Genomic DNA, 17,330 nt, shown 5'->3' with positions numbered 1-17,330 from the left:
ACATGCCAAATTTGGTTCCATTTGCTTGATTAGTTCTCGAGCTATGAGGAAATTTGTGTTCCATTTGTATGGGAGCCCCCCCTCTTAGTGGGGGTAGGGGTCTCTAACCATCACTAAAATCTTTCCTGGCTCCAAAAACCTCTACATGCAAATTTTCACGCCGATTGGTTCAGTAGTTTTCGATTCTATAAGGAACATACGGACAGACAGACAGAAATCCTTTTTTATAGGTATAGATATACCTGAAACCTAATATTGATATATTGGAGAATTTGGGAGGAATGATGGGTCACACACAGGGTTGCCACATGTACAGATTATTCTGTGTTTGATAGATATTTGGTACAAATCGCCTGAACAATTTTAATATATGCCTGACCGCATTTCAAGGCCATGACTAAAATCACGAGGTTTGGTCAATTTTCTCAGGAACGGGGCCTTCCCCCGAAAACCCGCGCTGAGAACCGCGGCTAGCACGCTGGGAGAAGAACAGCGTTCACATGCAGTACCTTGTATCTAGAGTGTTAATTGGCCTTGATAATTTGAATCTATTCTCACCGTTAGAAACCCGCGTTGGCAATCCGGGTGAACCTGTGGCAGTAAGGTTCTTGCTGGGTATGGACCAAAAGGTCAAATCTCCCCGAAACATGCTTACCTCCATTATCACACCGAGCCTGGCAAAACTGATGAAAAATTGAATGAGATGATTCGGCGGCGGTTCGTCTTGGAGGACACAGGTGTGTCGATGGCACCTCTGCCAGAGCCAGCCGAGGAGAAAAGAGCACGCGAGATATTAGCGAAAACAATAGCTCGCGTAGGAAACAGATTCGAAACCGGCCTTTTGTGGAAGGCAGACGATGTTCAATTTCCAGATAGCAAGCCAATGGTTATGCGAAGATTGAAGAGTTTGGAGATGAAATTAGAAAAGGATCCACAGTTGTGTGAGAACGTAACATAAACAGATTCGTGAGTACGTCCGCAAGCAATACGCGCATAAAGCGACCGAAGTTGAATTAGCGAGCGCAAAGCCAAACCGCGTATGGTACTTACCGTTAAATGTAGTTACACACCCCAAAAAGCCGGATAAGAAGCGATTAGTCTGGGACGGTGCTGCTCAAGTTGATGGCGTCTCTTTAAACTCACGTCTGTTGACGTGATTTTGGGCCTGGATCAGATTTCTCATATTTTGGACCACATTTTTAATGAAATTTTAGACCTCGTCTGGACCAATTCTGCACCTGCATCAGATTGTGAACCAGGTTTGAGACCACATGTTTATCAGATTTGGACCATATTTTTTACACATTTCGAACCTCATTTTTGATCCGAATCTGGACCGGAACTAAATCTTGGAGCTGCATTAGATTTTAGACCACATTTTCAACAGATTTGAACCAGATTTTGAATTAATTTTGGATCCGGAACTAAACCACAATATAAACCAGATTTTGGGCCACATTTTAAATCAGATTCTAAACCAGCAATCAGATTTCGGATAAGATTTTGAACCAGATTTTGGACCAGGGCCATATTTTTGACCTGGCCTATATCGTGGACCACATTTTTGATCAAATTTTATTCCAGATTCCAAATTTTAAATCAGTTTTTCATCAGACTTTGGATTAGATTTTAGATTCAGATTCTAGACCTGGGCTGGACCTGCATCAGATCTTGGACCAGATTTGAGACGATTTTTATAGATCTAGATCACACTTTTGATCTTATTTTGGACCTCATTTTTGATCAGATTCTGGACTTGCGTCATATACTAAACCTGAACCAGATATTGGAGCTGCATTAGATTCTGGACCAGATCGTAAACCATATTTTTAATGGATTTTGACCCAGATTTTGGATCAAATTTTGGGCCAGATTTTCAAATTATAAACAAGATTTGAGATTGAGATTTTTGATGAGCCGCAGTGTGACATTGTGGCGGCCCTGGCGATGGCCCGACTTGGCACACTCTTTCTTCTTATATCAGTGTTCCCTCGAAGTTTGTTATTTTTTAGAATTAGACTGTCATAAACGATTTGTTCAACTCCCGAAATTCAGCCCTTCGCTACACTTGAGAGTGCCTTACTGAGGTTCATACTGTTTTTGGCACCCCCTTGAGCTAGCGCCCTTGGCGGGAGCCAGTCTGCCCAACTGCACGCACGGCGCTGCGCAAGCCTTGTCGTAAGACGTAAGACCAACTACCTAAGTAAATAAGTAACGCCAAAGTATCATGAGTTCTCTTAAAGATTCCGTTATTCCGTCAAGTGGACATTCGACCGAAACTGCTGATTAGGCTACAAGGTAATCAAGTAAATCAAGTCAAGCGTTCCACTCAAAGTCCACGAAGGGGGCCAATTTGATATTTTTAGCGTGTTGTGATGGATCTACGCGCAGGGGATGAACGAGCAAATGCTTGATTGCTTCGCGCTAAAAACTCGTCCTAGCAAACATTTTCGTACGTATATCAAAGTAACAAATATGATATATGTACCGATATATATCTAGAAAAATCGCATTCGATGCTCGAAACCAGCATGAAATTCGACTCAACATGGTTAGTTCCATAATGCTATACAATTCTGTGACGAAAATCGTATATGAATCAGTTGCTATCATTTTGTACCAATAAATGTAAACTAGGGTGCGCTTCATTAAGCTTTGTGTACGATTTCGAGTTTGTTTAGCGATATTTAAGATGATTTTCACACATTATTATACGATTTGTGGTTTGCTGGGGTGGACGACATTTGTAAATCGAATCCTGCATGATACCTTTTACCAGGGGCGTAGCCAGAAATTTTTCTTAGGGGTGGTTTTACAAAAAAAATCTGACATAACCTAACGTTAAAGAGTTTATTCAGGAGATGAGGAATTATTTTCAATCATCAGAAGCTATTTTAGTTTATATTCAGGGTTCTTTATTTAACAAAAAAAATCGAAATAATATAAAAGAAAGTAAATGTTGAAATTGCGCCTCCCAGTTGGCATCGTGGTATGTTGTATATTCAAATCTCGGCTGGTAGAGACTATTAGAGTCAATAGCATTGATCCCTTCCAGGCGCGGGAGAAATCGAGACAAGTTGACAGCTTATCCTGCATGCTTTTCAACATCGCCTTTGAGAAGATAATCCGGCGAGCTAAACCGAAACGTGAGAATTTTCAGGGGAGGTAGCAACCTTTTTAGCTACGGAGATGACTTTGATATTGTAGGCCGAAACTTCGCAACGGCAGAGGCCGACTGTGCTAGACTAAAAGCAAGGGCTAGTAGGATTGGGCTAAATGTAAATGCGTCGCAGACCAAATACATGATTGGTAGTGGCTCAAAGAGACTAACGTGCACTTTTCGTTGACGGTAATCGTTGACGGTGACGAACCAGAAGCGGAAGATGAGTTTGTGTATTTGGGATCGCTGGTGGCCGCGGATAACACAAATTGCAGCAAACATCGAGTCTAGTTTGCCCTTCGCAAAACGCTTCCATCCGCTAGCAAACGATAGCCACCGTACGATGCGGACAAAGTACACAGCCCTTACTAGACCGGTAGCTTTTATGGATTGGACGATGCTCACGGAGGACATGCCAGCCTTCCGGACGATATTTGACGGAGCAATAGCTGGAAGCGGAGAGCGGCGGAGGAGGGGAAAAACGTATCGGGTTCGGCGGGGACATATGCGACATGTTCCATCAGATTCGGATCAAACCTGAAGATCGACGTTCCCAGAGATTTATTTTTCGGTTCGACCCCAAAGACACTCCTGGCGTATATCTGATGGACCTAGCGACTTTTGGCGCTAGTTGCTCTCCGTGTTCAGCTCAACACGTGATGCACCGAAATGCTGAGGAATGGACCCACGAGTTCCCAGAAGCAGCCGCTGCTATCAAATCCAAAATGTACATGGATGATTATTATGATAGCGTCGATACGCCAGAGGAAGTCGCAGAACGAGCCATACAAGTCAGGGCGGTGCACGCCGGATTTGACAGGCAAAAATGGGTAAGCAATAGCCGTGACGTCTTATTAAGGCTCGGTGAGAAATCGTACGGATACCAACCACCCTCGGCGATCGGGCAGCAGGGAGAAATAGAACGAGTTCTAGAAATCCTTTGGGATCCTAATGAGGATAAGTTAATGTATTCTGCCAATTTTCAGAGCCAATTTTCTGCAAATACTGACGGTGGCAGCCGACCATCGAAACGAATCGCTCTGAGGTGCATTATGAGCCTTTTCGACCCGCTTGGACTGTTGTCGCCATTCCTCATTCACGAACGAGTAATCATCCAGGATCTCTGGAGGAGTGCCAATCAGTGGGATGATGTGATGCGTGATACAGAATACGAAAAATGGCTTCGCTGGACGGAGCTGTTACCGAAAATAGAAAAACTTCATATACCTCGTTATTACTTTGACGGTTGGAGCCTGGACGATTCGAATTCACTAGAGCTGCATATTTTTACAGACGCTAGCGAGTCAGCCTATGGCTGCACAGCATACATCAGGATCGTAAATGCACATGGAATAAAATGCGCATTGGTGATGGCAAAGAGCAAAGTAGCACCTCTAAAGCACCAGTCTATTCCTCGGTTAGAGCTACAAGCCGCCGTATTAGGCGCCAGATTAAAAAAGTATGTGACGGACAACCACACTCTACAGTTTCAAGACCTGTGGACGGACTCGGGCGTAGTAGGGGAAGACTGTCCAGAACGCACCGTGGGGGTAGAATAGCCCATGCTATTAATTGTTTAAAAACGCGGAAACTATTTTGTGAAATCATGAATGCGAATTTTATTTTGGTGTAAAACAAGCTAATTCATAATTGTGTAGCATGTAAAAGCATCAAACAAAGCCAGATCCAATAAAATCAAGCGATTATCCCCGATCTCATTCCACATGTAAGAAATCACGGTTTTCTCTTAAGCTTTTACCACTAGTCGGTATGCAAATTTCATAATAAATACAGTCTATCTAATTGATATACTGTCATATTCGATGATTCATCACAAAAACGGGATTAACTAGGCATGTTTTTCACATAAATTGCAAAAAAAAACTTCAAAATGCAAAACAGGGGTTGAATGCACTACAGTGGGATCGAACTGCAATAAAATATTTTTAATTTGCAGTACATCTTTTGTTTCAGATTATTTATTAAAAATATAACAATATTATGTATTGTATAGGACTTAGAATTTGCCTTAAACCTAATTGTACATTTTTTAACTTACAATATTTCATCACACATCAGTTGGAGAAAAATAAATGAATAAATTTTATTGCCAATTATGTTGAGATATGAACCCATTATTGCATCCATCCCGTTCCAGCAAACGAACGCTATAACAAACGCTATAACAAACGCTTCCGTCATTTTTGAAGCCTAGTTTCAGGAGTTTATACAACACGTGACTATATGTAAAATTTGCTGGTTGCGTTTAACGCCTAGCTGGGCCAACTTGGTGCGTTTTGGCCACGGGTTTTGGCGTTTTGCCTCACATAATGATTTTGACTCTTGCTAAAAATCGTCAAAAATAACCAAAAATACCGGTTTTTGTTAGGAAATTTCACCAGGAGATAGTGTAAAAAAGATCCCAAAGTCTTTTAGACGACCAGCATTTTTGTACCTCGATAAGCATTATTGGCCACAACAGAAGGTAGCGAGCACAGAGACAAGCGAAGAGCTCCGGACAGCGTTTCTTTTCCACCACTTGGTGCTTCCAGTCAGCGTGATAGACGTGAGTAGAATTTCGAAATGGACCATCGCAGTGCGTACAATGGCATTTGTACAGAGGTTTGCGGATAATTGTCGACGTCGGAAGGCCGGGGAGCCGATTCTGACAGTGGAAGCTACTCAATTACAGCGGAAATACATGCTTCACTCCGCACCAGCGATAAAAACAGCCTTGCAGTAGTCCGAGTACCAGAAAGCAGAGCAAATACTATGGCGAATCGTACAAGGAGAATGCTATCCGGACTAAGTTAAAATTTTTATGAAAAACAAAACAGATCCCGTCAAAAAATGACTCAATATAGAAAAATCCAGCTTACTTATTTACTTACTTATGTGTCCATGTCCGCCGGTCCGGCAGAAGAAAGGGATGAAATCAGAGATCTCCACTGCTGACGGTTACCCGTCATGGCTTTTACCTGCCGCCAGGACAGGTTCTCGTCTACAACCCGGATGTCGTTGGCTAAGCTCCGTCGCCATGAACCTCTGGGTCTGCCTCTTCTACGCAGTCCTTGTGGATTCCAGTCGAGTGCTGCTCTGCAAACCTCGTTCGCTCCTTTCCTCAAGGTGTGTCCGATCCACTTCCACCTACGTTCACGAATTTCTGTGGCTAACGGCCGTTGATGACACCAACGATGGAGTTCCTCATTGGATATCCAGTTATCAGGCCACCAGGCACGAATAATGTATCGCAGGCACCGGTTAATGAATAGCTGCAGTTTTTGCGTTGTCTTCGCTGAGACACACCACGTTTCACAGGCATACAGCAGTACGGATCTAACGTTTGAATTAAAGATTCGGGTTTTCGTACGTAGAGTGATATGGTTTGAGCGCCAAATGTTTCGCAGACCTGCAAAGGCACCCCTGGCCTTCCTGATCTGTGTGGCTATATCAGTCTTGGTACCACCATCGGGCGTTGTTTGGCTACCAAGATATTGAAAGGCGTCTACCTGCTCAACTTGTTGCCCGCTACTGTGAAGTTGGTGGAATTGTCAGTGTTCACTACCATAGACTTAGTTTTCGCTACATTGACTGTAGACCTGCTGCCTGGAAGCTCTCGGAGAGGTCGTCTAACTTGCTCTGCATATCGTTTCGGCGTTGTGCGAGCAAGACAATGTCGTCGGCTAGGTCGAGGTCATTTAGCTGCTCCATCGTTAGAGGATTCCAATGCAATCCTCGATTTGGTCTACTGTCAATTGCTCCAACTAATATCTCATCCATCCATAACGATGAGAAACAGAAGCGGTGATAAAATGCAGCCCTGTCTCACGCCAGCATTAACACTTATGGGGTCGGACAAGACGCCGTCGTGTCCTCGTACTGAGCCTCGATGAGATGGACTAGCTTATCTGGAACTCCTCTGCGCCTAAGTGCGCCCCAGATGTTTTCGTGATTGAATCGGTCGAACGCCTTTTCGAAGTCAACGAACACCAGCAGAAGAGAGTCCTGGAATTCGTTGATCTGCTCCAATATAATGCGGAGCGTTGTGATATGGTCTACACATGATCGGCCAGCACGGAATCCAGCTTGCTGTCGCCGGAGAGTAGCGTCGATCTTCTCCTGGATCCGGTTGAGGATTACCTTACGGAGTACTTTGAGAGTAATGCAGAGCAACGTGATGCTACGCCAGTTACCGCATTCAGTTAGGTCCCCTTTCTTAGGGACTTTGACCAATATGCCCTGCATCCAGTCCACCGGAAAAGTTGCGGTTTCCAATATATTGCTAAAAAGCTAATGCATCATCTGGGCTGACAAAGATGGGTCAGCTTTGAGCATTTCGGCTGATCTATCCCTGGCACTCTATTGGATTTCATACTCTTAATGGCTGCTACAATTTCATCCAGCGATGGCGCCTCCGAGTTCACGCGATTGATTCGACGAACTGTAGGCGTTATATGCTGCTGGTTTTGTTGGTCGCTGACAGTTGAAACTCGGAAGAGTTGTTCAAAATGTCCAGTCCATCGCTTAAGCTGTTCTGTACGGTCAGTCAATAGCTGACCAACTCTGTCCTTTAGCGGCATCTTTGTATTCATCCTGCGGCGAGAAATATCGTACAATAAACGGATATCACCATTGGCGGCGGCGGTTTCTCCTTGTTCGGCTAGGGAGTTAATCCAGGCTGTCTTATCCCGCCTACAAGCACGTTTAACAGCCTTGTCCAGTTCGGCGTATCGTTGACGGGCAGCTGTCTTAGCCGATCTGGTCCGCGCTCGCTCAATGCCGGCTTTCGCTTCTCTCCGCTCGGCGATCTTCCTCCAAGTTTCATCCGAAATCCACTCCCTCCGCCCGCCGCGCGCTTTGCCAAGGGTTTCATCACTTGTCGTGATGAAGGCGTTCTTGATGCCGGTCCATTGCTCTTCGACGGTTCCACCAGGTGGCAACTCCGAGGCTCGAGATTCAAGTTGTTCGACGAAGGCCCTTTTCACCTCAGGATTCTCCAATCGGCGGACGTCGTAGCGGCATCCAACTTTTTCCTCCCGTCGTAGGACACGTGCGACGCGCAGACGTATCTCAGCGATAACAAGATGATGGTCGGATGCAATATCAGCGCTGCGTTTGTTGCGTACATCAAGAAGGCTCCTTCTCCATTTCCGGCTGATGCAGATGTGGTCGATTTGGTTTTCTGTTCGGCCGTCGCGGGAAACCCACGTGACTTTATGTACTGGTCTATGGGAGAAGAGCGATCCACCAATGACCATGTCGTTATTACCACAGAATTCTGTAAACAGCTCCCCGTTTTCGCTCATCTCTCCTAGGCCATGGCGTTCCATGACGCGTTCAAGGTCCGCGTTGTTTGAGCCAATCTTCGCGTTGAAGTCGCCCATGTGAATTTGGATGTCCCCCTTCGGGATTTTCTCAACCACGCTGTTCAGCTGGCTGTAAAAACTTTCTTTCTCCTGCAGGTCGGCAGCATCTGTTGGCGCATAGCACTGAATTGCCGTAAGGTTCCTAACCCGTGTTTTGAATCTGTCAACGATTATTCGCTCATTTATCGGTTCCCACTTCATCAGGGCCGCATGTGCCCCTAGGCTCAGTCTTTCTCGAGTAGCATTATCACCTCGTATGCCAGAGTAGAGCAAGACTTGCCCGGATGATGTCCTGTGTTCGCCAGTACCCGGCCAGCGGACCTCGCTCAGCCCCAGGATTTCAAGCTTCTGGCGGCTAGCTTCCTTTGCAAGTTGAGCCAGCTTGCCCTGCTGGGCAAGGGTCAGTATATTCCATGTTCCGATTCGTGTCCGTGTTTTCATGCTAAAGGTCGTTGCCAATAATCCAGAGATATTTCTTCTTTCATTTTCGGTAACTTTTTTATGTTCTGGTACAGTAGGCTGTTAACCTAAGGTCCTTATCCCGCTGATGGGGCTGCCATCTTAATGTGGGCGGGAGCCACTGTGCCCCCTTTCCTGTCAGCATACGACAACCGAAGTTGCGTACCCCAGCCGGCACCTTGTGGAGGTAGGAATAGGAGTTAATGAACAGAGGTTATGGAATGCACATGTTCACCCTTTGCCAGCCAGAAAAATCCAGCGATTTGTATAAATTGTCTCCTTTTATGGATGAACACGGTGTCCTTAGGATGGATGATAGAAACGCGAATGCGAGTTATGCAACTTTCGACGCACGCTTTCCAATCATTCTGAAAAGGGACCATTCGATCACTATTAGACTCTTGGAACATTACCACCAGAAATACGGCCACTTGAATAAGGAAACGGACGTTAATGAAGTGAAGCAACGATTCGAAATTGCACATCTACGTGTAGCGATCGAACAAGTGTTTAACCGGAGCAGCGATTAACACCCTACCTCAAACCATTCAGCTACACTGGTATTGATTACACGGGGCCGCTGGAAGTAACTGTAGGAAGACGCAAGGAAAAAAGGTATATTGCAGTATTCACGTGTTCTGTAGTCAGGGCTGCGAAGTGCATTTAGAGGTTGCGTTTAACCTCTCTACAGAATCGTGTATTTCGGCGATAAGACGATTTGTGTGCCGCAGAGGTTCACCAATAGAAATTGTCACGGACAATGGTACTAATTTTGTTGGTGCGAGTTTAATACGGATTGCGCCGTGACATTCACAGACGCTAACACGAGATGGACTTTTAACCCTCCTTCGGCCCCACACATGGGGGGTATATGGGAGCGTATGGTGAGGAGCGTTAAAGAGGCCATGCGGGCGCTCGATGATGGCAAGAAATTAACCGATGAAACTCTGGCAACCGTCATCTGTGAAGTAGAAGAATTTATAAACACCCGGGCTCTTACGTATATAGCACAAGGTATAGGCAAAGGCGAAGCACTTACGCCGAACCACTTCGTTAAGGGAAGCTCTTCAGGAACCAGCGATGCTCTGAAGATGCCCGTCTGCTTAGCTGAAGCCTTGAGAAGCAGCTATCAGAGATCCCAATATCTTGCTAATGAAGCGTGGGGTCGATGGCTAAAGGAGTATCTCCCTTCAGTGAATAGGCACACAAAATGGTTCGACGATGTGAGGTCCGTAAAAGTCGGAGTTTTAGTATATGCATTTGGAAAAAAATGAGACGACCCGTCGTGAAGCTTGCGAGGATGGAGATAGGTGATTCCGAGGTATATCCTCCCGATTCACTGGATGGGGGATATTCTGGCAGCACGGCATCTCCTACTTTATCATGTTCACAAGATCGACCATCAAGCAGCTGCCAGATATAGAGAAACCGGCCATTGCAATTAAGAAACGTGTTCCTGATTAGTCCACGAGGCGATTCCACTTGATTTATTTGATTATATATACTATGTACAAAATTACAATTTACTTTGCTTATCTTATTATATACATTAATATTCTATATTGCTAAATTACCAACTAAAACTAAAGGTGAGTATAAACTAAATAGTTCCTAGTGAATTATTAACCTAAAAATTGGATCTACGAACAGATTATAGGCCAGTTAATGATCACATTGCGCAGTAGTTAACAACTTTCTCCGGTAAAAGACAAATGTAAGGAAAATCTCACTACAAAAACAAAAAGGAAAATCCTTTTTATATCAACCAAATGAATAAAATGAACATTAATTTTCCAGCTTTAAGCTGTCGCCATAGTAAACCGCGCTGCTCTAAAGATTGCTTTCCGAACTCCTAACCCAACAGTCGGGTTTGCTGTCTTCGCTTCTGTTTGTATCGTCCCACATTCTGGGCGGGTGTGTCTACGCAGCATTTGTACCCGCATTGCGTTCTTCTCAGCCAATATCTGCTGGCATTCCTCGTCAAACCATTCGTTACGTCTATTCGGTGTCACACGCCCTAATGGTTGTTTTCACGGCACTCCAACAGTCCTCAAGAGGGGCTTCATCCAGTTCACCCTCTTCCGGCAGTGCTGTTTCGAAAGATAACGCGTAGTTTTTGACCACACCCGGTTGCTTCAGTCGCGCTGGATTATACCGTGGTGGGCGCCGGTATCGTAGGTTGTTCACAACAGATAGTTTTTGATGTATCCTTGCCATCACTAGGTAGTGATCCGAATCAATGTTAGCACCCTGACAGGTTCTAACGTCGATAATGTCTGAAAAGTGCCAAACATCTCCAGGTGTACCGATGGTAGAGGTTTTGGTGGAAGTAGGGACTACGTATGGCCATGTTCTTGGAGGAGGCGAACTCTTAGTCTCTTTTCGTTGAATTCCTCCTCCTGACCAACCTGAGCATTACAGTCCCCGATGATAATTTTGACATCATGTCTTGGGCAGCGGTCGTATTCACGCTCCAACTGCGCGTAAAATTCGTCTTTGTCATCATCGGTACTTCTGAGGTGAGGGCTGTGCATTAATTCTGCTAATATTAAAAAATCGGCCCCTGATTCTTAATCTGCACATTTGGGGGTTGATCGACCACCACCCGATCATCCGCTTATGCATCTCGCCCATCTCGTGTGTATTGCCGCAGCTTTGGTAAAAGATATGACCATCTCTATACGTACGTACCATCGTTCCTTTCCAGCATACCTGCAGCAGCGCTACGATGTCGAACTTGCAACTCTTCACTTCTTTAGAAAGCACCTGGATACTTCCGAGGAATTTTAGAGACCGACAGTTCCATGTTCCTAATTTCCGATTAGAGTTATTATTACTTATAGAGTCCATTGCTTTGGTATTTTAGTGGATCACGTTTGCAACGTCCTCAACCAACCCCACGGTATCGCCGAAGGGCAAACGTAGCTCGAAGGAGCCCCCCTCCCCTGTCAGCATACGACCTTGGTTTCCACCGGGGTGGGTTACCCAATCTCCACCGAAGTTGCTCGTATCCCAGCTGGTATCACTAGGAGGTAGGGGTAGGAGTTGCTGGTCAAGAGCCTGTGAGCCACCGATCTCAAGCAACAATGACAGTTTTATTGTACTCTTATGGCGGTTTTCGTGACCTATTTTGGTCTTAAATGCCATCATAAAAGTTTATTTGTTTATTTGTTTATTTGACAATATTTCATCTGACAATGATGTCTTAATGAATAAAATTTAGCTAATTTACAAAGACCTAATTCTATACAAAAAACCCGAATTAATCCACCTAGCGGCGTGACCTAGCCTTTCTACTGCCACAATAATCATTATTTAATTTCTCAGGAACTTAATTGTAGATGTATAGATGTTATATTAGACTATATTTTTAAATATTCGTTCCGTATTCCTCAAAATCCTTATTTGCTAGTAAAATTCACAACGTATTGTGTAGAATAATTATATTTTCTTTCCTTGGGTGCGTAAATACATGTAAGCGTCATTTATGTTACTTGATGAACACCTTATTTAGTTTTATAATATTTATAGAAAAATAATGTAAACACAAAAGATAATTTTTACAGACTTGAATGAATATGTATAGAAAATTAGAAATTAACACTCTAACGGGTCTACAGACGGCCTTAACTTTCGGGCTTCAGAGCCACATACGAAACTTGTTTTGAATTGACCATGCATTCAAAAGTTAGCATCTTTGAAAAACAAGAGTTCAGAAAAATTATTATTATATTTCGCTTTTGAAGAAAAAGGATATCTACAACAAAATGATTGATCTCAAAATTTTACTATTGGTTTGCTTGGCTTCAATTTTGCAATATATCTGAATTAGAAAAAAATTACTGAATAGAGCATTAGATATGAAAACGAGAAATGGAACTATTTCTTAGCTAGCACTCCTTCAGATAATTATTTTTGCATGAAAATCAAAACTTAAGCTTCTTTTGAATGTACTTTCATGAAAAGATAGTCATGAGCTTGATCGCATCGTTTTTACAATGTTAGAGGGTTAGGAAAACAAGATGAGGTCGAAAAATAGTGCCAAAGCTGCGCCATAAACATGCTTAAGAATAGGAAATACGATCGATATGATTCCCAGTGCTTGTCTTTTTTTTTATTTATTTATTAAAACATGATACATGACATAAGACATCTGTCCTTTAAAATATCACTAACGAAAACAAATCTTACAAAATTTCTACCGTGCAACGTTTACTTCCTATTTTTCATATAACATTTCTAAGCTCTAGTATCTATTGATTGAAAAGAGCATCTATTGATGCGCAGAATTTGTTTGGAATTTGTACAAATTTATTTGGAAAAATCAACTCACTAGTATTTTTGATTCTATACACCACTATACCTACATGCTTAAATAAACTGCTTTTCTTCGCTTTTTGCTTTTCTTGTACAATTGTGAGTAACAGCAAGTGAAGAAAATGACAATTGAAATCTGAAATCAAAGAAAAGAAAAAACTTTCCGATTGAATCCCATTATTTAATATTTATTTGCAACAGATACGTAGTTCACCTACGACGTGCAGGCTTCATCAGTGTCTTATTTCAAAGCGTATACGTATCTGTCGCGAATAAATATTAAATAGTGGAATTTAGTCGGTAAAAGTTTTTTCTTTTCTTTAATTTCAGAGTTCGTATTCCACTAAGAGGCTTCAAAAACTTCAGACAATTGACATGTTTCTCACTTTTCTTGAATTTCATTGCAAATTTTAAAATTGCAAATTGTCATCACATACATACATATATACATACATACATACATACATACATACATGCATACATACATACATACATACATACATACATACATACATACATACATACATACATGCATACATACATACATACATACATACATACATACATACATACATACATACATACATACATACATACATACATACATACATACATACATACATACATACATACATACATACATACATACATACATACATACATACATACATACATACATACATACATACATACATACATACATACATACATACACACATACATCACACACATCTCATACATTGAATACAATCAACATTTGATTGATATGTTTTGATTTCACACGTTTTAACGGTTTAATATGCGGTGCTTAAGTGTTAAAGTTTGAATAACTTTTGAATGAAGCGTCCGATTTTAAAAAACTCGGTTTCGTTTGATAGATCTCAGCAGTAATTATCAAATAATCATAAAATGTTTGATGTTTTTCATTAAATTAATGCTTATATGTTACATAAATATGTTTTAAATACTATTTTTTCACATTTCTTTATGTAACTTTCAAACTACAAGTCCAATCATCATGAAATTTGGAAGTTAAGGGTTTGTAAGGCTCCTCTTTCATATGCAATCAATTTTGTTCAAATCGGTTAAGGAATCTATGAGATAATGAAGTCCCATATTTTTCGTATTTTTATGCATAACTTTTGAACTAAAAGTCCGATCAGTACGAAATTCAATAGCGACCAATGGGACACCTAGACCTTTCATTTGACACTAAGAACATTAAAATCGGTCCAGCCATCTCCGAGAAAAGTGAGTGAGATTAAAAGCGTCACATACACACACACACACACATACACACACACACACACACACACACACATACATACACACACACACAGAAAATGCTCAGTTTTCGAAACTGAGTCGAATGGTATATAGCATACGGCCCGCAGGACCTTCTTTCCATTTCCGGTTTTCCAAGTGATTTCTATACCTTTATACTATATATTTATATAGTAGAAAGGCAAAACGTTTACTTGGTTCGTCAAACTCGTAATAGTCTTCAACAGTTGTGAATGCGCGAATGCATGCTGAGAACGGTTCATTATACCCAAACACCGTTCGATGAAAAATTGGCTGCAGTAACGTCGTATTTCGAAGAGTTCTACCTGGGATACGGAAATTCAACATTGAGAGAATTTCAGAGGCATCAATTTCACCATTTAGTAACTTCGCTATAAATAATGATTGCTGAATCTTCCGTCGTCGTTCCAAAGTATCTATCCCCAATAGCCGGCATCTGTCAGGATACGATGGCAAGTTGTTAGGATCACGCCAAGGCAAACTTCTCAGCGCCAATCGAACAAACCGTTTCTGTACTCGTTCAATTCGGAGGCACCATGTAACCTGGTAAGGATGCCATATTATAGACGCACTTTCCAAGATTGGGCGGACGAGAGCACAATACAATGACTTCCAACAATGTGGGTCCGAAAAATCTTTCGCCACCTTAGAAACGAATCCCAACTGCCGCGTTGCTTTCGATATAATTGCTGAAGTATGTAAATCAAAGCACATTTTTGAATCCAGTAGGATTCCCAAATCAGTCACTTTAGTAACCCTAGTAAGAGTAACTCTGTCAATATGATAAGTGTATTAACCCTCTAACGGGCAACACCGTAAAAACGATGCGATCAAGCTAATGATTATTTTATCATGAAAGTACACACAAAAAAACCTTAAATTCTGATTTTCATGCAAAAATAATGATCTGGAGGAGCGCTAGGTAAGAAAAAGTCCAATTTCTCTTTTTCTTTTTTCATGTCTAACGCTCTGCCCAGATATTTTTTCAATTCAGATATATTACAAAATTAAAATAATGCATGAAATTTACTCATAGAAATTATTTTTAGGTCAATCATTTTGTTCTAGATGTCCTTTTCCTTCAAAAGTAAAAAACGGAATATTCGCGCATTAATTATTTTCGGAATTTTTCGGAATTTTTGTTTTCGAAAGATGATAACTTTTGAATGCATGGTCAGAATATTATGATATTAGTATCAAAATGTCAAGAAATCTGTTCTGAACACATTTTCCATATTGCCAATTAAAAACAAATTTCGTATGCGGCTGTGGAGCTCCAAAAGCGAAGGCCGTCTACAGACGGTCTTACCCGTTAGAGGGTTAAAACCCTAATTGTTACTTGGGATGGCACGCATTACCTAGCCGTTTACAATCCAGTTAAATGCAATTAATACAATCAAATTCTATTAGCTTCCTTCATCACCAAACTCCATTTTGGAACATTCTCCAGAGTCGGCGACCTGTCATCGCCAGGGCCAGGTCACCGCGTCTAAAGCTTCCATACGTGTTCTCGTTCGTGAGGTGCTTGCACCAGTTGTAGTTTAGATGTCCATGTATTAGTTTCAGCTTCGTGTAAAACATTTAGGGAGCCAGCTGCGATTTTTACTGCGAACACAGGATGTCCTATCAGAGGTCAGGTTTTATTTACAGACGGATAAGGCCTCTATAGTATTAGATTTTCAGACCTTTTTCAAAATTATTCTACAAGATGAACCGAAAAGTCTTAGAATTTCATATAATTTTGTACGCAAACATATTTTATTAACTTATCAATGCAAACAGTATTTAAAAAACTCAAGATCTTCTATTTTCCCCGAAAATTCCAAACGAAAATCATCACATATTTAGTTATCCCATGCTTTAAACCCTAGTTATTACTACTCTTCTTGGTTGTTTTTCGCCACTGCTGTGGACAATTTGGTGAAAAACTTTAAATTATGTGAAAACCTATGAAACCTGACCATCATTTGTCAATCATTATGTACAACATCCAACTTTAATCAAAAGGGCGGGCATGTGCCTTATTCTAGACCCGCCAAAAAAGGGTAAACTTAAAAGCTATCATCCCGACCTGAAGCCCTATTAATCTTCAAACAAACACGCAGAATTGCTTTCCTTCATAATCCAGATGCTAAACAACGAATTTGTTTCGTTTCGTCCCCCAGGGTCAACAACCGCAGACCGAGGATGAGAACACACCTCAAAAACGGGTAGATAAAATTTTCGATCAGATGGACAAGAACCACGACGACCGGCTCACACTGGAGGAGTTCCGCGAGGGTAGCAAGGCGGATCCCCGTATCGTTCAGGCGCTTAGTTTAGGGGGCGATTAACCGAACGACGACTCGCGGGACCAGGCGCCACTCCCGCAGCGGTCGTACCAGTACGACGAGCAGCACAACATCGAAATTCGCCGGGCGCCGAGCCGAAACAACAGCAGCATCTATTAAGCGACGGGCAGGCAGGCAGACATAAAATGGCAAGGAAAATTCATTTGCTTGGTGTTTTTCATTTCTTCGAATTTTGCTTTCGTTGAATTCACTGCACCTGCTACTTAGTGGCTTCGAGCGCACACAAACACACAAATACAAGTTTACTTTGATCTAAAATAGGTGTTGTGAGGAACGAACAAAACAAAGCAAAACAATCACCTTTTGTTTTCGTTGGCTGTCTGTTACTTCTGAGTGGTAAAACATAAACACTCCCCGCAGGTATGGTTCGTT

At 42.1% G+C, this 17,330-nt stretch overlaps 1 protein-coding gene across 1 annotated transcript in view; it reads left to right on the top strand.

The window, feature by feature from the left end:
• Positions 1-16,940, top strand: part of LOC128746158 (frequenin-1-like) — an 83,751-nt gene extending 66,811 nt beyond the window's left edge. Inside the window, exon 8 of the mRNA XM_053843203.1 lies at positions 16,773-16,940. Within this exon, the coding sequence (XP_053699178.1) occupies positions 16,773-16,940 (168 nt within the window). The remainder of the gene's footprint in view (positions 1-16,772) is intronic.
• The last annotated feature ends 390 nt before the right edge of the window (positions 16,941-17,330 follow it).

This window comes from Sabethes cyaneus, chromosome 1 (assembly GCF_943734655.1).
Source record: "Sabethes cyaneus chromosome 1, idSabCyanKW18_F2, whole genome shotgun sequence".
In the NCBI taxonomy this organism is placed as follows: Eukaryota; Metazoa; Arthropoda; class Insecta; order Diptera; family Culicidae; genus Sabethes; species Sabethes cyaneus.
Note: the sequence above shows the minus strand (reverse complement) of the source record. Positions and strands in the feature narration are given on the sequence as shown.